At 41.3% G+C, this 20,989-nt stretch overlaps 1 protein-coding gene across 5 annotated transcripts in view; it reads right to left on the bottom strand.

Moving 5' to 3' along the window:
* The window catches only part of LOC148019801 (uncharacterized), a 113,437-nt gene extending 93,062 nt beyond the window's left edge, over positions 1 to 20,375 (bottom strand). For 2 of the 5 annotated variants that reach the window (XM_087699974.1, XM_087699978.1), the window contains exons 1-8: positions 19,993 to 20,375; positions 7,986 to 8,026; positions 6,724 to 6,814; positions 6,395 to 6,502; positions 5,325 to 5,441; positions 5,054 to 5,204; positions 879 to 1,123; positions 507 to 692 (exon numbers count right to left, since the gene is read on the bottom strand). In XM_087699974.1, coding sequence (XP_087556100.1) covers positions 507 to 692; positions 879 to 1,123; positions 5,054 to 5,204; positions 5,325 to 5,441; positions 6,395 to 6,502; positions 6,724 to 6,814; positions 7,986 to 8,026; positions 19,993 to 20,046 — 993 coding nt within the window. In that variant the 5' untranslated portion in view covers positions 20,047 to 20,375. The remainder of the gene's footprint in view (positions 1 to 506; positions 693 to 878; positions 1,124 to 5,053; positions 5,205 to 5,324; positions 5,442 to 6,394; positions 6,503 to 6,723; positions 6,815 to 7,985; positions 8,027 to 19,992) is intronic. The other 3 variants (XM_087699975.1, XM_087699976.1, XM_087699977.1) reach the window with 3 other exon arrangements.
* Positions 20,376 to 20,989: the final 614 nt, after the last annotated feature.

The raw sequence follows: 20,989 nt of genomic DNA, 5'->3' as shown, positions 1-20,989 counted from the left end.
ATCCATCATAACACACCTTGCATACTCAGTTTGTTCATTGAGCTTTCAACATTCATTCATTTCCTTCTTTCTTCATTTGTGTTTTGTATGAGTTCATTGTGTCAGTCGTGTTCAGACACTCTGTGTTTCTCTCCAAACCCTAGCATATCCTCAAACTTGTGATGCATTGTTTGTATCTTATGTAATTGCTAGTTAAAGCCCTTTTCCCATTCTCTTGTACCTGTTTGTTCTTATGCATTCTTTCACCATCACGTTTATATTCTATTGCTTCGGTTGTTTTGTGTTATTCTAACAATATCAACTGAACATGTATGTTCAAAATGTAAAAAAGATACAATAGCTGAATTCCAGCAGCTCATGCTCTTTATTGCTTAACAAGATTTACATTTGAATGTCCCCTATTCAAGATGTACATAAAAATATGGAGTAACCATACATATTATCTAAACAACAGCCAGATCTTTTACCGAGCCACAAAGAGAGAGATCACTAAACAGACACTTTACCTGTACATTCTTACTGCCTATTTCACCATCTCTGAGTGACTCCAATTCATTCTCATCATCTAATTTCAACAGTGGTTCCCTCATGCTTTGGCTCTGATCTCTTTTACGGGTGCTGGATAAGAGCCACACTCCAGCAGAAACAATCATAACATAAAGAGTAACCATTGCAATATCTATGCACCTGCCCTGCAATAGATCAAGGTCACAAAACTTAGCACAGCATTTCACCTTTAAACTGACATTTAAATACATCAGACTGCCCAAAAGGAAAAAAAATCACACAGAGAATGAAGAAAATTTTGATAGCATGTACTGATAAATCCAATGTCTTAATTTCAGAATCTTGAGAGAATCGCATTACTTCAGTTCTACCTGCAGGAAGCCGATATGAACCAAACAATAGTTGGTATCACTTGATGGGGAAGGGGGTGTTTCTGAACAAAAGCTTGCTGAAGGGCAGTCTCCACAAGAGCAAGATAATGAAGTATCCCAGCAAGGGACAACCGACACATTAAGAGGCTTCATGGAAGACGAATCAAGTCCTGTCGTGAAGCGAATTCCAAAAGGGGATCCTGGTTGATTAAGCTCTGCCTCTCTTCCTATAAATGAGAACCATTCTGCAGGACAAATATTGGACTTCAGGCAACTTAAGCTCAAGGCAACACGAATATTAAGAGTGAGCTTAAACTTCTGAAGGGAGAGTAAACACAAAAATTGAAAAACATGCAAAGAAAGCATTAAACTTGCCTACAAGCTGCAACTCGTGTTTATAAAGAAGTGTAAAGGACTTAATCCTCCTAAACAATAAGGGTCAAATCAAAGCAACAAGTTCAGAGGTGTTCAAAATCAAAGGGTTGCTCTCTTATTGAAACCAGCCTTCCTTCTTTGGAGAGGGTAGTGTTTCCCTGATCAAGGACTTAATTACCGCAATCAACAAATGAACATAAATTGAAATGCACAATTTACCTTAATAATCATGGACATTGGACACCCTATGGACCCCAAAACTGGCGCCCCTTTTGATATTTCTTTAGATTTAATTGCTAGTGGATTGAGTACAAGCTAAGATTCCACAATCTCCTTTCATGATCCAAAAGGTCATTGCTGTATAAACAATAAGCAAGCAACTCAGGCCAATTGCCTCTTGATTTTCACCCAGGACTTACACAATTGGAACCACCAATTGGCCAAATGCTGCCCGAATTCACAATGGATGGCCTGACATCCAAAACCCCTATCAATTCCACGGATTTCATGTGCTGATTTCAGTGTACGATGCCTTCCTAAGGTGGTTGGTAAACCCTAATTTTTGCAAGAATTTTAAGGTTTACAGTAGAAATCCCTCTATTGTCTACCAAAGCTGACTGAAATCTGCTCCAAATGGCTGAGATCTGCTCAGATAACCTGAGAATGGACTAGAGAAGGTAAGGGAATGCCAGAGAGAGAAAATTCAAGAATTCTTTGTGGAGAAACCCTTCAAAATGGCTGTTGCTTGTCAAAAATTACCCCAAGACTTGTCACCGACTTCTAGAGATGCCAAAAATTGCTGTTGCCAGCTCTTGTAAACTCCAAAATTGTTGTCGCTTACATTAGATGGGGTGATTGCTGATGTCCTCGCCTCCAAAAGATGACCCACTACAAGAAAATTAGACCCATAGCTTGTTCTCTCTCTCTCCCTCAACCTGAATCAACTAAATTCATCTCTCTAGCCTCCAAAAACGATTTTCAATCTTGCATGGGCATTTTTGCGAAGCCGCAGCCTTCTAAATCCATTTTCTAGCATTATCTAGCTATTAAATTAATTTTCAAAATGAAATAATTCTAAAAATTAATTTCAGCCCTTCTGACCCTGCCCAAAATTAAATGTGCCCATCCATATTTAAATTGGCTAGGCCATTTGCAACCTAGGGTGGTCCTCAACCTCTGTTGACCCTTAGACTGACATTAATTTATTAATTAATGCTAGTCCCTAGTGTCACCACTGACGCTTATTGGCCAAACAACTATCCTAGGGTCAAAACTAACACCAATTGACCCCCAAAGCCCAGCTGGCACAACTTATCACAAATATTGCCTTTAACACCGATTACAACCATGGGGTCCTTGGCCTATTACCATGAAATAATTACCATATGCATTACATGTGCCAAACAACCTTGCACATTTGATTAATAACTTAATCAAATGTTATTGGCAAGATTAAAGCATCTCAAAATTTCACGTCACTGTGACACTTATATAATCACACTTGCTATACATCCTAAGCTCAATCAAAGCCTGACACATACCTCTAATTGTAAAATAACACGAGCAAGGCTGAAACTTGAGCAAAAGATCAATGTGAATTTCCAATATTCTATACCACGTTGGGAGTAACAGGGTAAGAACTGAGAATGATACTAACAAAAAGTACAAGAGTAACACAAATGCCAACTTGCCTGTTACATTATACAATGCTGTACCATACATCAGATCATTTTGCTACCATGAAGAACTCTGTTCTTGATGAGAATTGCACATACATATCATTAAAAGATCATGGCAGCACATTGCCTTTTTTCTTGGTCTATTATTGGTTTGATCAATCCAATCTTGTTGTTCACTTTAGCCAAAGACTGATCTTGACCTGTCACTAGGGCTCATCTTCATAATCAACATCATAACTAAGATCATCACAAAAGGTTTTCACAAGTGAGCCATTTCACCCTTGAAATGTTTCATCTCAGACATGGTAACAGCCAGAACAACCAGCAAGTTACAAAAATAAAGCACTAGTGTGCCATTTGTTACTCCCTGTCATCTCACCTTCAAAAGTCCCAAGAATAAGCGTGCTCAATTGCCTATAAAACTGATCCAATGGTTGGGCTAAACTCCCTCCATTCCTCATCACATCAAATTATCCTCTCCCCTGAGTGTGGCAACCACCTCCCACAACCTGGCAACCTGTTTCAGTTGATAGCGACCTGTCTACAACACTCTGACAGTTGCATTTACTGATCAGGGTGACCGCCATATTATCCTGGGTGCCTACTATCAATCCTCAAGCCACATTTTTCTGTTGTTGAGGCTTCCAGCCAGCAGACGTCATCTCTAGGAGCTGCTACATCTACATTTACTGCTGTTGCTGTTCTGAGACAGCCACCCAGCACATCAGCTCTCTTCACAGCAGTCATCTTCAATTCAGCAGCCCACATTTCATTGTTTGGAAGCTCTGATCTGCTGCCACTTATGTGTTTCCTCCTCTAGTTGGCTGCCAGCAATCAGCTTGACAACAGCCATCATTAAAGAGAGATTTCAGCGTCATCTTCCTCACTGACAGCTCTTGAGGAATGTGTTTCACTCCCTCCACTGTCGTCCTTCATCATCCTGTCTTCTTCGACGTCCCCTTGCCCGGAGGACTATGTTACTCCATCATCATCAACATCCCCTTGCCCCGAGGACTGTGTCTTCTTCAACATCCCCTTCATCATCCTCGGTGCCGCCTAATCAACGAGGACAGTGCAGTCATCTCCGAGCTCTGATCAACGTCATCAACTCAACTCTGCTCACCTCAGCAACTGTCCTAGAGGCATGGAACCTTGAGGTTCGTTTCTCCATTCTATCAGCATGATGTGTTACTTCATTCTTCTTCTGTGTTTCTAAGTCCTTTGTCACAACGTTTGTTGTACACACCCTATGCTCCTCCATGCAAACCCTACCATGTCTCCACATGTCAGAACATAGGTATTGACAATAAGTATGACTCAGTCTGACTGTATGCAAAATACAATGCTTGAGGACTGTGAAAGAAACCTCTACCTTCTTGGCATGCTCCATGTTTCTTGCAATGTAAAGAACTATTTCCTTTGGTTGCTGCATAAATGGAAAGCATAACAAGCTCCCATGTACCTACTTTTATCTTAAGGACATATTGCTCTAATGTTTTCTTCACTAAGGAATGCTGAATTGCATGTTTTTTTTTGAGAGAATAGAAAAATCCTTTAGTAACACCTTGTAGAAAATCCCCTCGAGGTAAAATACAAAGTACAAGGAACTCTCTTTTAATAACACCTTGGAGAAAATCCCCTTCAGGTAAAATACAAGTACAAGAAACTCCGTAAAGAGTAACCAAGTGCGTCACAATACAATGGTTATGTGAACAAACAATCAGGTGGGCTATAATGCTAGACCATCTAAGGGGCAGTATGGAAAAAGGTGCCAGAGTCCCAGATCCACAGGAAGGCCTTGCTAAATTGCATCCTCCTTTTCTATAAGTTCTTTTTTCTGCTCAGAGTTTGGGAGGACTCCAAAAACGTCACATAGTAGGTCAGCCTTAATAATCAGATAATACAATCAACGGCCTAAGAGCTGGTTGACCCTCAAATTCCCCAAAAACAAGGAAAGTGGCCTAATGCTGGTCACCCGTCACAGATCCTTACTTTATTTTGCCAAATATCAGGAGAGCCGCTCCCTTTTCAGTGAGTGTGTTGAGCCAGTTAAAACTAGATGTGTTTCAAATGTGCTCTGTACAGTTAAATGCAATTCCCTTTTTTTTGAGCCTGGAGTACCTTCAGAATTCTTAGCACCGCCTCCAATGAAGTCCATGGCTCGAATATTCATGGCACCAAATTTTACATCCTTGCAAGATTCATAGAATAATGCCCCATACTCCTCTGTCACAAAGAAATCAATCCCAGAAACAGTGGAGTTACCAGTTTCCTGCCAACTCACCCAAGCATGAAGACACACAGATCAGGCATATACCAAACAATCTCTACAGAGAAAGAGAAGTATAGATGTCCTTTGTTTTTTTCTTGCTGCAAATTATAAAACATGTACCTCTGTGGTAGATGTGACATTGATAAAGAGGCTCTGGTTTGGAGAACAAGAAAGCTCACAAAACAGGTTGAGAAAGTTTCGTAAACAAGCAGGACAACCAACAAGAAAAGGTACTGCCTGTAAATCACATAATTGAAGAAACAATTGAATCAAGCCAACAGATAGATGTTTTAAAATATGAAAGAAAACAATGACAGGGAAACAATGTAGCACAGTACTCAAGTTGATAATGCAAAAGACACATTACAGTTTTTTGGAACATACAGTAGCGTCAGTCTGTGAACTGGAAAAGTATTAGCTAACCCAAAAATAATTAAATCTTATTAGGTTATTTCAAAGGGTTTCAACTCCAGGAAGACGGGTCGTCAATTGTCAACATCTGGAATGCTATTTATGAGACATATACAAGTCGCAAAAGAGTCAGGCTTCCTCCAAAGACCTTCAATGTCAAGTGGTCAAACTTTAAAACTGCCCTCTTCTCATCAAGTGCAGCTAGGCCTGGCAATCCAATTACCATCGATCAAAAACCCTGCCTAATCTTTGAACTGTCAAAATGCTACAGAAAATATGTTAAGAATTAAACATAGCCCTTGTAGCAGACTTCTGGTATCTTTTCCGTTGATGTGTCACTGGAGTTATATACAGTGCTAAATTTTTGTTTTTACCTAAGGAAGTAGTTCTGACATGTTCATCAGTAGCTCCCTCTCTTTTCCTTGGTCCTTCACACAGAAACAAATGAGCCCCCTAAAGGAGATGGATTCCTCTTACAAGTACCAGCATATGCATCACTAGTAGACACTTCAACGAAGGCCCATATTTTCCTGCACTCATTCAGCATTACATCTCCAGGATATATGCGAGATAGGCAAGCAAGCATTGTTCATTTGATTATAAATTATTTTCTGCCCCTGCCCTCTGAGAACATTCCAGTATTATTTGTGGATTATTCACTTTCCAATAGAGCTACAAAAGATGGCTAACTAGTAGAAGCATAACGAAAAGCAAAGTGAGAGAAAACTGTCAACATTCTTTACGATGTAATAAAAGTCATGATAACCAGAGATGCTTACCTGCTGTACTTGGCTGCGCAAAACATTGAATTGATCAGCCGTGCAGCAAACATTCCCAGTGAGAGTTGGACAAAGGCTTTGAATTTTTGCAGAGAGCAAGCTGTCAGGCTGAGCCAGGGATCAAAAGAGAAATTACTTGGTTATAAGCTCTGAACAAAATCAAGCCACGACACTTAAAAGGGAACTGACAAAGAAAGAACTAGCAAGGACTTTTCAGCATACTTAACCAAATATACAAAGCAACTGAAATTGTCACTTTAAAAATTCTGCCCAACAAGCTTACCAAAATGTTTTGACCTGACTGGTTCATACATATAAAGGAGGTTTACCTGTACAGCCGGTATAGAATCTGGACAGTTCAAGAACTTTCCATCTTGTCTAGCTCCACATATGCCATACATAGCACAATAGTTCTCTGCCCTGTTCAGATAAGATGAAGCACAAAAAAGCACTTGATAAACATGATGCTAATGAGCACCATGATAGCACTAGTGATCTCACATTAGCTTGAAGGACAATAAAATGCATGAAGCTTTATCTGCCAACAAGCTACTTGGTATTTATTGTGTCATCTCACACCAGAATAGTATGGGCCATGACGTTCATAGGACCATAAGACATGTGAACCTGGCCTATTAGCTGGTAAGTTGGTGCATAACAAGGAAATTAAGCTGGTTTGTGGCCAGTCAAACTGACATGAGTTGCTGTGTAGAGGCCAACGGTCAGAGAAAATCTAACCAATCAAATGCCATTGCCAACAATAAAGTTAAACCCATAATTGTAAGCTGGCATGAGTCACTCTTCTCATGAGATCATCACCCTAATGTGTAGAGGCCAAAGGTCAGCAGAAATCCAACCAATCAAAAGTCATTGCACATTTGAGGATTTCCTGTTCATAGAAGCAAGCTGAAGCCCAGCTCAACTACTCCCTAAAACTAGAGCACTATTGGCACCCATTTGGGAAAGTCAGGAGTTACGCATTTTTTATTTCGATAGGCACAGCTATTGCTGTATTTAATCATTTGAACAACCAAAATCAGCAGAATTCCTCCGGTTACAGAAAAGAAAATGCATATCCATATGTTAACCTTGTATGTTGACTTTCATAAACAATATCCAAACCTCTATCACCACATATTTTAGCCATTGCTAGGCAAAACTTAAGCACCACTGTCTCATCAGACCATTTTATGCACACACTCAACTTGCCCTTCTTCCCTTGTTTTCTTGTTTGTCCTCAAATGCAGGTATATGCTGACATTAATGCTCGTCCAGTTCTTGGAGGAATTAACTGCATGATCATGTCCTAGGAGCATCCCTCAATTGTCATAAATTTGATATATGAACAGCTTAAGGACCATTAGGTGAAAATTTCTAAGCAACAATTATCATCAAACGTATGGAGCTAAAATCTAGTCACTTGGAATCTACACCTAATCCACAAAATATGCATGTGCACGGACTACTTCAAGGAGTTAATTCATTGGCTGGCAGCAGTAAAATACAAAATCTAAAGCTTGCACGAATCAAAAGGCAGCTCCTTTTTGTTTATTTTCACATGTGATAAAACATGGAATATTTAAGCACTCACCCTGATGTCAGTTCTGCAATTGCTAATCCAGAAATACTTGCCTGAAAACCAGAAACTCAGTTAGACTACTGTACAACAGCAATAAAGAAAAATCTGTGACTAAGTGAGAAATATAAACATTATTGTTTAAGTCCCTACTTCAGATGACTTGAAGGTACAATAGCTATCCCACAACAAAATTTGCTTGAAAGGCCTCCAAACATAGTTGAGCATCAGCATTAGATTGGGATTGAGTCAGTGGTTCAACCATTTTAGTCAATCACACATTATTCCCATATGGTATTTTTCCCCAGATGTAAACACCGTTAAGCGATAGAAGAATTACTAAAATATTAGGGTTTTGAATCCAGGTTGAAAATTAGAATTTTCTCATTGCCTAGCAGTGCACATGCCTCATGCAAACCATTTCCAAGAGTTGAATGCAATGTTGGAGCACATTAACGCCAATTTGAAGCAGCTCCAGCTTCCATAGGACAGATCATCCCTGTCCACAGATATTCATGCCACAATGAGGCAGTTAAAGGATAGCTGGGGGCACTTTAGATCATATTTGCAGTTTCTGTTTGATTTGCAAATCTGTGTTTTAAGCAGCAAGAACCACTTGGCCACTATTTTCATCAAGAGTAGTTAGAGGTAACATTGGGGAACATAAGTTCCAGGTCCAGACTTCACTGAGCAGTTTATCTCTGTTTGTGCCACCATGAGGCAATTGAAAAATAGTGGTAGCAGTTCACATTTCAAGAGGAGTGCTTATCCTCTTTGAGAAGAAACATAGGTACTTTCTTCCACCTCCACGATGGAAGCAGCTCATGGCAGTTTGGATCAGACCTGCAGCAAGGCACGTATCATAATTGCTAAATCTTCAGAAGACAGACTAGTGTGCAAGAGACTGGAGAATCTTGCGAGTTGAGCAGCTCTTTCCTATTTAGACAGACATCATCCATCTTCTTAGAGAGTAATGGGAGTGGCAGCATGCTTCAAAAAGTCAGCAAAGCCGTCTATAGATGGGACCTTTGTTCTTTGACATCTTGTCCTTACTCCAACAAGGTGCCATTGATTCAGCAATACTCCTATTGCTCCAGCAATGCTCCAGTGCCTCTACATAGGAACACACTTGAAGGCCTCTGCATGGCTGACCACTCCTCCCAATCTCTTTTTGGCTACTCCTCTTGGTTCAATCTTGGTTCAGCCACAAGATCTAGCTCAGTGGCATCCTAATATATACCTAGCAATATAGTCTGTTTGTTGACCTTTTAAAATGCATTATATACTCAATTAGCTCTTTATTACAGCCCTAAAACAAGCTTATTACCAGAAGTTATCATTAAATAAAAGCTTTCTTAGAGAGCGTCTTTGTCCCATAAGCAAGCCCTAATTTGGGAGGATCAACTCATCTATAAATAGACACGCTTCCCACCACTCTGTTGGGTTTGACTCTCATGCCTACACTCATAGAGGAGTGTCGGTGATCCGCAATAGGACACTGGGGCACTTTTTACTCTCCTTACAAGAGGTTTTCTCCCCCAGTTACATTATTTCCTATTTTACATGTTTATGTTATACAGTTCGCTCACTTACTGTGTTTTATGCCTTTCAAGTGTGAACACATATTAACAACCCTAAGGTCTAAGGGTTGTACTTTGTACTTTCATTACACAATTTGGAATTAGTATTGGGAGTCATGTTGTGTCTTCACTCTCACTCACTCTACTGTCAATTGTGTACTCTCAGCTGAGAGCTTCCATCTCCATTCTCACATTTGGTATCAAAGTTGGGGCCTCGCACTGTCCATCCCAGCCTCTCGGAGATCTCAGTCAGCTCCAGCTTCAGCTTCCAGCCAACCAGCACGCCAGCCACCCTGCTAACCAGCAGCCCATCAGCTGCCGCCAGCAATACCACCACGGCCATCCAGTTGCTGTCCGCCTGCATGCCACCTGCTGCAGTTCCCCCACCCTTGTCCAGTCCAAGCCTACCAACCACCAGCGGCAGTGTTGGTGCAGAAGGTGGTTCTCCAACGCAGCCCCTTGTTTATTCTGCACTGCCAGTGCCACCTAAGCTCCGCTCCGCCAATGGTTTTTCCAGCTCCTCCACCAGCGCCTCTTCCAGCTCCTCTACCATCACCTCTTCCAGCTCCTCTAGCTGTCGCACAGCTCCACCGGGCCTGTGGCAGCCAGCATCAGAGGTAAAAGAGAGATTTATTCAAAATTTTGAATTACAGCAAGGGGCTTTTGCCCAAGGTGTGCATCTCTACTCCTGGTCATGCTTTCGGGCACACACATTGCAGAAATTTCTTGGGAAGCGGGTCAAAAAATTTGGTGCTTTTGGGTATTGAGCAAACATTGGCACATATACCGAAGATTCAATCTGAAATAGACTGAAATTGTGCAGCTTAGATAGGAAAATTTTGGGGCATGCAGTTTGGACAGCAAAATTTTGGGGATTTTGCATTTATTGTGCTGCTGAGCATTGTTTGTGCATTGGACAACGTGTACATTGGATAGTTGTGATCAATTGTCACACAATTTTGCTAATTACAGCTTCATGTATGCTGTAATTTCTGGAAATTAGTAGATTTCCAAGTTGTTCCAGCTTTGGTTCTTGCTTTTGTGCTCTTTGAAACAATAGCATTTACCATGGCCAATCCGGGAGAGAATGATAGATTCACATATGTATCCAAGGAGGATAGATTGGACAACGATCAGCAACACAAAAGGCTTGGAACACATGGGATGCTCAAGCATTGTCACTGATTGCATTGGCAGTTCAGTGGTCCATAATACCACATATAAGGTCTCTTGCTTCTTCACGAGAAGCATGGCTTACACTTGAGCAAATGTTTGCTGGAAAAAATGAAACACGCATCTCTTTCTTGAAAAAGGAGCTTGAGAATGTGAAGATGGATGAAGGTGATGCCGTGCAAGATCATATTAACAAAATTCCGGATTTGCGTGAGGAGTTAATGAATGTAGATGAGTATTATTCTAATGCACAAATGATCTCTACTACTCTTCTTTGCCGCCCTCTTATCTGGCCTTTCATATGGCCTTGAATCTCACTATGAGAATTTCTTCGCAGCCACTTACCTTTCTTCGGTTCGTTAGTTTGCTCCTAGAAGAAGACCAAACAAGAAAGAACAGTGGGGTGGATGTTATAGCCTTTGAACAGGCTTTTATGGCAAGACAAAAGGGCAAGGACAGCCAGTCTAGAAATGCTCCACAGAGTTCTGGAAGTTCAGGTACTTCACAAAGCAATAAGAAGCAGGGGGGCACACAAGCTAAGAAGGGAATGTGCCATTACTGTAAGAAGCTAGGTCACTACATCACGAAATGTAAGAAGCGCATTGCCAAGGAGAAGAAGAAGTCAAGGATATATGTTTCTAATGCACCTTCTATTGCTACATCTTTTGTTGTAGACCAAGACTACTATTTTTACACTTGCAATTATGATTCTTCTTGGGCTGATAGAACATTTAGCTCTACTAAGGATCCTAGCACTTGATTCTTTGATAGTGGTGCTTCTAAGCACATTACATCCCGCAAGGATTTGTTTTCCTCCATTATTGCAACTCCTGTTGGCAAATCTATGCAATGTGCCAACAATCCATCTTACCTTGTTAGAAGTGTTGAGAAAATTGCCTTGAAAGCCATTGATGGCTCTACTCTCTGTTTACAGGATGCATTTTATGTGCCAGGAATAAAGAAAATTTTGTTGACCATTTTTTCTTTAGCAAAGTGTGGTATGCAAGTCACATTTAATAATGACAAATGCATAGTCAAGGATAAGAAATTCTTGACTTTGGTATTGACTGGCACATTATATTATGGACTCCATGAGTTAGATGCTTATTCGATTGATCAGCCGGTCTATTTAGCATCTACTCTTACTCCTACTATGTCACAGGTAGATTTGTGGCATGTTCACATGGGGCATGTTAACTATGGCAGTTTGATGCTTATGCGGTGTACTCAAATGCTAGATGGTTTCTCTCTCTTGGAGAGACCTCCTAAGGCAATAGCCAGATTACAAATTGTTCATTTGGATGTATGTGGACCTATGTAGACAAAGTCATTGGATGGATGTTATTACTTCGCCACCTTCATTGATGATGACTTTACTCGTTTTTGTTGTGTCTACTCATTGGTAAAAAAGTCAAGAGGTATATGATGCATTTTTTACTTTTGTTGCACTTGTTAAAAATCAATCTAACTGCAGGATTAAGACCCTCTATTCGGATTGGGGGGGGAATACATGTCTTCCTTGCTGAATAATTTTTTAAAGCAGAAGACATTGCCCATCAGTATACTACTACATATACTCCACAACACAATGGGATTGCAAAAAGGAAGAATCAGTCATTCGTGGAGATGGGCAAATGTATGCTGAAAGCTAAGAATTTGCCACATGGCTTTTGGATGGAAGCAGTTAGGTGTGCTTGTCACGTTTTGAATAGGTACCCTACCAAGGCATTGAAAAATACCTTTTGAGGCTTGGAACAACCGGAACTTAGCCACTTTCTTTCTTTTGGGTATCTTGTGTATGCTCATATTCCCAAAGTACTAAGAAAGAAGTTGGACAACAAGGCTATCAAATGCATTTTTGTAGAATACAGCAATGAGAGCAAAGGATACCAACTATATGATCCTATTTCCAAGAAAGTCTTTGTTAGTAGGGATGTGATTTTTTATGAAAATTCAGAATTATCCCTTGCTGGTTTTGATACATATCAGGCTGCAAATGATATGTTTGAAGGGTTGCTGCCCATTTCTTTTGGTGATACAGCTGGAGTTTTAGTAAACGAACAAAATGTTCAGCCAGCTACTCCATTGAGCAATGCATTTTTGTAGAATACAGCAATGACAGCAAAGAATACAAACTATATGATCCTATTTCCAAGAAAGTTGGACAACAAGGCTATCAAATGCATTTTTGTAGAATACAGCAATGAGAGCAAAGGATACAAACTATATGATCCTATTTCCAAGAAAGTCTTTGTTAGTAGGGATGTGATTTTTTATGAAAATTCAGAATTATCCCTTGCTGGTTTTGATACATATCAGGCTACAAATGATATGTTTGAAGGGTTGCTACCCATTTCTTTTGGTGATGCAGCTGGAGTTTTAGTAAATGAACAAAATGTTCAGCCAGCTACTCCATTGAGCCATGCAGAAATTCAGCCTATGGCTGATCTGAATACTCAGCAAGATGTTGAATTTGAGGTTCAGCAAGAGCTTGTACATAATCAAGAAGCTGGAGTTTTAGTAAATGAACAAAATGTTCAGCCAGCTACTCCATTGAGCAATGCAGAAATTTAGCCTATGGTTGATCTGAATACTCAGCAAGATGTTGAATTTGAGGTTCAGCAAGAGCTTGTACATAATCAAGAAGCTAGGCCATAGTTACCTGGAACGGGGAACGGGAACAGGAACGAGAACGGAACCCCCTGGAACGAGGGGAACGTCCAAGGTCGGGGAACAGGAACGGGGGGAACAGTACATGTCTTAAGTGCCCCAAATATGCCCTACATGACCCAAATTGCCCCAAAGAATGTCCTTCTAATTGCCCCAATACCCATCAATGCATGAAATTGACCCAAATGTCCCAAAATTGACTCGATTACCCCCATAGCTCCAAATTGCCTTGAATTGCCCCGATTATCCCAATTTCCCTTGAAATTAGACAATATAAATGGATGAATACCTTGGAATTGAGGATCGGCTGAAATTTGATTCTAATTTGCAAGAGTTGATAATGCATCAAATTTGAACTTTGCATGGACTCCTAATTAGCTTGCGGGTTATCTTGACACTTTGAATCTTCAACCCGAGAGAGAGAGAGAGAGAGAGAGAGAGAGAGAGAGAGATTAGTGTGTACACATTAAGCAATGAAGATGGGTGAATATGTGGTAGAAGGACTATGACCCAAGCAAAAAAAAAAAGGGAAAAAACGTCAATTTTCAGTCAATAGGCCTGGAACGGCCGTTCCAAACAGGAAACGGCAAGGGGAACGGCAGGGAACGTTTCCTGGCGGTTTCACCTCCTTGGAGGGTTTGGAACGCGTTAGGCCGTTCCTATAGGCCGGAACGGCCGTTCCCTATTTCTATGAGCTAGGCAAATGCCTAGATGGTACTTGTAGACTATGAAAGATAGTCATTTAGATACTCCTATTGCTGGTTGTACTAGAAGACAAGCACGTCTGCATGATCATGCTAACACAATGGAGTTTGTTATGGCAACACACACACTTGATGATGAGGAGCCTGATGTTTTGAGAATGCACAACAGAGTGTGTACTAGATGGCAACAATGCAAGCTGAATTTGATTCTATCATAAAGAATCAAACATGGGATTTAGTAACATTGCCAGTTGGAAAGAAAGCCATTGGTACTAAATGGGTCTATACGCTGAAAAGAAAAGCGGATGTCCATTGATAAGTATAAAGACAGGCTTGTGGCAAAAGGCCATGCGTAAAGGGTTGTCCACAATCCACTCACAAGGCCAAGGAGCCATCAACACTACAAATGTAGAAGGTATTTCCAGTACCTCTAAATCAAGAAATGTAAATGAAGATGGAGGCAGCAAAGACTACTCTTGATGATGCAATCCTGCTCCCAATGACCTACTTATTTATAGCAAGTGTTATCCTTTTCCTTCTTAGCCTTGTCATCCTTTTTTCCTCCTCACTCTTCTTTTTATCTTTTGCATTTTGACCTATAAGAGCGTCCGAATTTTCTCTCTGAGGATTCTAGACCTTCAATTTGTTCTCTTAGTCCGAAACCATGGGAACTAGCTCTTCTCGTTTGATGGTGTCAATGCACCCAAAGGTGATCAAAGAAGAGAAACCACCGTATCAGGGTGGCAAATATGACAAAGAGTCATGCTATGTCCTTTGTCACTAGGACTGAATTTTTTATGCTTTGTTTGGCATTCCGACTGCTTAGGGCAGTCCAAACTGCTTCCCCTGCAATCTACTCGACCTGCATGTTGCCCTGCCCATGCTGCCTAAATGTTGTTGGAACTTGCGGACATTGCCCTACTTGCCTACCTACCCTACCTTGCATGTTCAAGAGGTGACTACTAATAAAACTTTCATTAAATTCAAAGTTTGAAACTTAAAATCAAGTTAACCAAAGTTTGATCTAGTGAGCAGCTCACGTAAGTTGAATCAAGTGGCCCTACTGCTTAGGAGCAGCTTGTGTGATTTTCACCTATAGAGAGCTTTTGGAATGAAAAACTTGCTATTATTCAACTTCATCTCTCTCCTTTCAACTCTCACAAGTTGGCTGCAACAGAAATTCTAGGTTTTAGGGCTGTCTATATTTTCAGCTATCAAGAAAGCTTGGACATCAACCATGTCAAGGTGGGACTGGCAAGTCAATGAAGCTTATGGGAATAGTAGATCGACAGGAATGCATAGGGATCAGCTGGCATATGCTGTTTGCACCTTCCTACTGTGAAGATTGACCAAGTTTCATCATGAGCATTTGTCAAGGTTAGTTGGCCATTGAGGTCAACAAGCACAAGCTTTTGGAATTTTGTATCTGTTAGTCTGCCTATTTCAGTTTGTCAGTCTATCATCTCCCAGTTATAAGCTCCATCAGAGTCTGATGGAGACATAGGAACTTGTCATGCAGTTTTGAGTTTGTGCAGCCTTTTCTTGTCAGTTTTCAGCCCTTGGATGGCCACGTCAGTATTATCACTGCTACGTCAGCTGCCACATCAGCTGCCATATCAGCACCACATCATCTGCCACATCAGTATGCAGTTGGACTGCACAATCAGCCATATTCTAGCAGCAGTCGGCCATTTGTGTGGCTTCTCAGCTATTTATAGCTGATGTTTGGGCTGAGGCAAATCACTTCTTCTTTTGCCCGTACAAGTGCTACGTTAGTGGCTGCAGTCTCCTCCATCTCCGGCGTGGACAAGAAGCTACACACTGTCTATCACCGTCACCATCAATGCTGCTGTCATTGTTTTGGCCTGATCTAGTGCCCTCAGTGACACCTTGGGCTGCATGCATGGACTAATCAGTCCTCTCCTTTATATTCAGCATTCTTTTTCGGTCAGCTCTCTTTCTCTCCATGTTCGTGGTTTTGCTTCCATTGTGCACTCTCACATAGTATCATCACCGAAGTGAGTACATGGAGTTACCCCATTGAGAGGAGGACCCCCGGGCTGAAAACACAGATTTTCAGTCATCTGCTCCTTGCTGGAAATGCAGATTTTCTGCCTTGTACTCATTCATATGACTCAAGCGGGGCATCTACAATCCTTCCTTTGTGGAGATGTAGCTGATTTCCACTATTTGGGACCGTCTATAGCAAAACACAGATTTTTGTGGGTGTTTGCAGTGTTGAAGATGTCTTATCACTGGTTCAATGGCTTTGATGACTCTGATGAGGAGATCTCTCATCAGTCCTCTAAACGACGGCAGGATCATCGTGAAGAACGAAGGTCTCCAAGCCCTCTTGTGCAGTCTCATCATTCAAATCACCATTCTTCTACTCCTCCCTCTCTCCATGTTTCCCCTAGAGTCCATTCTATTGGCTTTAAATTGCCTCACATAGCACCATTGGTTCAAGTGCCTATTCCCCCTTCTTTGCCCAAAGGACTAGTTTGATGGTTCTAACTATTTGCTTTGGTCATGCAGCTTATTAACCTACCTATACCCCATCCCCTGAAGAATCCCCACGTGGGAACAACAATGGATCGTGTAGCCCTCTAGTATCAGCTCAATTCTCGAGCCTAAGGATCGTGTGGCCCTCTAGGATCAGCTCAATCCTATCCTAGTGCATGTTCACAAGTTGAAGACAGTGGCAGATGTATTATCAAATCTTGCATCCTTGTGTCATAAAAAGGCATTTGCTCATAGGATTTCTCTTGAGAAGAAACTTCGAATGCTTAGTGTTGATGACTCTCCTTCCATGAAAGATCATATCAACAAACTAAAGGACATGAGGGATGATCTTGCATCCCTCGGGAGGACTATCTCTTCAGAGGATATGGCAATGATTCTCTTAACTCAATTGCCATCTCCAAAGTTCGATATGTTCTACACTAGCCTTCTAACATGGAGGACCCAAGAGACTATTCTTTGGGAGAAGATTGCCCCATTAGTCTTGGAGCATGACAAGCCGCTCAAAGAGGTTGGTGCTAAAACCAACCTTCCTTCTCAGATAGGGTGATAAAAATTAAGCACTTAATTATAGCAATAAATAAATTCACAAAAATAAAAATATAAACTTTACCATACAATCTTAGACATTGGACGCCTTGTTGGCTCTAAAACTAACACCCCTTGCAATATTTCTTCATCTTATATTACAAATGGAAGGAGTACAACTGAGATCCTCTAATCTCCTCCGCTAATCCAAGTACCTCTTGCTATCAAAACTGACCAGCAAGCATCCAAACCAATTTGCCCCTTGGTTTGCTTAGGGATTGGCCTTCACCCTACTCCTTGAAAGACAAATTCAGCCCCAAATCTGATATTGGTTGGCTAGCCTCTTGAATCTCCCTGAAATTCCCCAATTTCAACTGATAGAATTCGAGTCCTAGGTCCCCAATTTTGAGCACACATCCTAAGGTGGCTGTTAAACCCTAATCTCTATTGTAAATTAGAGTTTATATAAGAATTTTCCCAATATCTCCACCTCTGATGACTCACTGGATTTTGCTGAGATCATTGAAGAGATGGCTGGGGGATGAGAGAAAATGTAGTAGAGAGAGAAATTTCAGAGTTTCATGATAAGAAATGTTGAAAAATTGTTGTTGCCCTACTCAAACAGCCATGCAAGCTGTCATCACCTATAGCTTAGAACCACCGGAAAGACTACTGCCCACTCTTGTATGCTGTCACTTGCAACAAAAAGACCTTAGGCTGTTGTCACCTGCACCTAGACGGCTCCAAACTATTGTCACCTGCAGTAGGACTGATCCCTATTGGCTACAAATCACATCAACAACATCTTTTTGCTCTCAAATAGCCTCCTTCTTTCTCACAATGGCTGGGATAATCTTCCACCAACTCCCAAAAACGTTTTTCCCACTGCCTTTGTGGTGGCATTGTTGTCTTCTTTCATGAAGACTCCTACACAGGCTCCCTAGAGAGCCACTTTGCATGTTCTATGCTATTTACACAGGACTCAATTGTATGGAATCATATACATAAAGGAGGGCCACTCTTTCTAGATGGAATGACTTGGATTAGGCAGGTGATGCGGATTCATAATGATCCACTACAAGTTATGCTTTCTCCCTTGGATCGGGAGCTCTCTTGTGGAGCAATAAGGCTGAGTATCACACCCTTTATTCCACAGCCGTGAAGGCAATTTGGCTCTACCAGATGTTGGTAGAGATTGGCTTTCCACGGATAGGTCCCACTCAGCTACGCCTAGATAACCAAAGTGCCTTAGCTCTCACCAAGAATCCCATGTTTCATGCTCGCACAAAGCACAAAGAGGTTCAATATCATTATGTACAGGAGCGGATCGTGGATTTTGAGTTTACGGTAGTCTATTATCCTACAACGGACAATGCCGCAAACCTCTTCACAAAGCCTTTGCCTAAGGCTGCTTCATCATATGCGATTGTTGGGTTTTCAGACTCTCCCAAGATCTAAGAGGGGATGCTAGCCTACCTATCTTAGTCTTTTAGTCTGTCATTTCCTGGTTGTGAGCTCCGTCAAAGTCTGACGGAGACATAGGAGCTCTGACTGTATTTCCTTAGGATTATCAAGCAGTTTTGAGTTTGTGTAGTCTTTTCTTGTCAGTTTCCAGTCCCCCGGAGCTATTTATAACTGATGTTTGAGCTGAGGCAGATCACTTCTTCTTTTGCCCCTGCAGGTGCTCCATTGGTGGCAGCAGTCTCCTCCATCTCCGGCATGGACAGCACGCTGCATACTCTCCGTCACAGTCACTGTCAGTGCTGTTGTCATTATTTCGGCCTGATCCAGTGCCCTCACTGATGACTTGGGCTGCATGCAGGGACTGATCAGTCCTCTCCTTTGTATTCAGACAGTGCAGATTTCTTTCCTTCATCTCTAGCTGTCTTTCTCTCCATGTTCGTAGTTCTCTTCCATTGTGCATTCTCACAGTATCTTCTCAGGCATGCACAATGGTATCTCAGTAAATTTGGGTATGAACTGGAAGTTGGGTAGCATCTCAACTCCAAGGAAGCTTAACTTTGACAGGAAGGCTGGATAGGGATTTAAATTATGTGCTGGAAAGCAGGCTCTGAAAATGGACCAACAACTACCAATTAAAAGTAAACATGATGATCTTCAAACTTCCGTCCTTTAAATGACTGCAATGCCCATCTCCTCTGGCAATACAGCACAAATAATTCATTGCCCAACCATATGATCTATTGAAAGCTGCAGCGTGACTACTAAGACAGAGATGATGAACTCGAAGCAGGCATTTGGGTGTATGATCACTACTCATCAACCTCTTCTGCCCAATACATCTTCTTCGGTCCTTTAAATGAGTCCAATGCCTATCTCTTCTGGCATTACTGCATCAAAAAATCATTTTCCGACCACAGAATCTTTTGAAAGCCATGGCATGAGCACCAATAGAGAGATGGTGAACTCACAGCAGGCTTTTGGGAGTGTCATCACAACCCGCCAACATCTTCTGCCTAAGACGTGTGAACAACTCACTGTTCAACCATACGACCTGTCATTTCGCATTACCAGAGATGATGAATTCAAACTATGTGTGGACAGTTGATCGCAACCCACTATCATCTTCTTGCTTCCCCAGATATATAAATTTTATCCTCTTTCCCAGATATGTAAATTCTATCATGAGATCCAAAGCATCATCTTGTTGCTTCCCCATATAAATAAATCGTATCCTCTTCCCCAGATATGTAATTTGATCATTGACAAGAGTTGTGAGATTTAAAGCACCACAAGTAACCATTTTCAAGTATTTTTTGAGAAATGTATATACATGTATTTATACAGACATGTAAAATACTAAGTAGATGTAGTGCCGCCACTTGCCTGAAAGCCCAACAGCACCATGGCTGTGAAGGCGAAGAAGGCAGACATGACCATTGTCCCTGAGCTCCGATTTACGCATAACAATCTGATTAGAAAAATCACAATTTTGAGAAGCAATGACAAGAATTGGCGTCAAGAGCTCTTCTTTCACATTGGCCGGTTGAGATGCCTACAAACAAAGAGAAAAGCAAGGGGAAATCGAGTCTTTGAAGGAAGGCACGCTTATACAGACAGGTAAAGAGAGAGGCCTGTCACCGCGCTAGGAAAGATGCTTCAGTAACAAAAAACCATGATGATGATACTCATAAGGGAGCGAAAGGAATTTGATGCGATCGATGTTCTCCCAGAAAACCAGGTTTCCCAAAGACTAGCCCCAAGTTCTTTTTCCCTCTCAAAAAAAACAAATTCGGTGTGTAGGTTTAAACACACTGAAAAATCTGATTTTCCATGATTTGCCACGTGGCTTCTGGCATGCCACGTGGCTGGCTTGTGGCTTGCCACGTGGCTGCTTACTTCTACTCAATTCTTTTCTGCTTGCACAAATGAACTCATCGTCGATGGACATCCTACTGTATTTTTTTTTAATATGACAGTATATTAGATGAGGGTAGTCCTTTGACAGAGGCTAAATTTGAACGCACACACCCATGCTCATTGTCACTCGGCTAGGGCCCTAACCTCGTCCTAGGGTATTTGTGTGAGCTCGAATTCTAAATCAACAGCTTAAGTTTTTTCGCACCTTTGAAACACGAGTGTGTCTTTCAAATATCTTTGTTATTCCATTAAAAACTTGCTAAATTTGGAAGCCTTCTTCATTGGTCAATGAAGGAAGCATTCTAGTAGCACCACCATACCCATAAGATGTCTAGTTGTAACCGCATTCATGAATTTTTATTTAGGTATACATGTAACATGGTGTTCCTGCTAACATAGTTAAACATCATGATAGGAACCATTTTTAGAGGGCTGCATCTGTAAAATTAAACAAAGAGAGTCT

The sequence above is a fragment of the Lygodium microphyllum genome, chromosome 19 (genome assembly GCF_053477565.2).
Source record: "Lygodium microphyllum isolate KBCC chromosome 19, Lygodium_microphyllum_v1.1.10, whole genome shotgun sequence".
Lineage (NCBI taxonomy): Eukaryota > Viridiplantae > Streptophyta > Polypodiopsida > Schizaeales > Lygodiaceae > Lygodium > Lygodium microphyllum.
The sequence above is the reverse complement of the archived record's forward strand: the minus strand, read 5'-3'. Positions and strand labels throughout refer to the sequence as shown.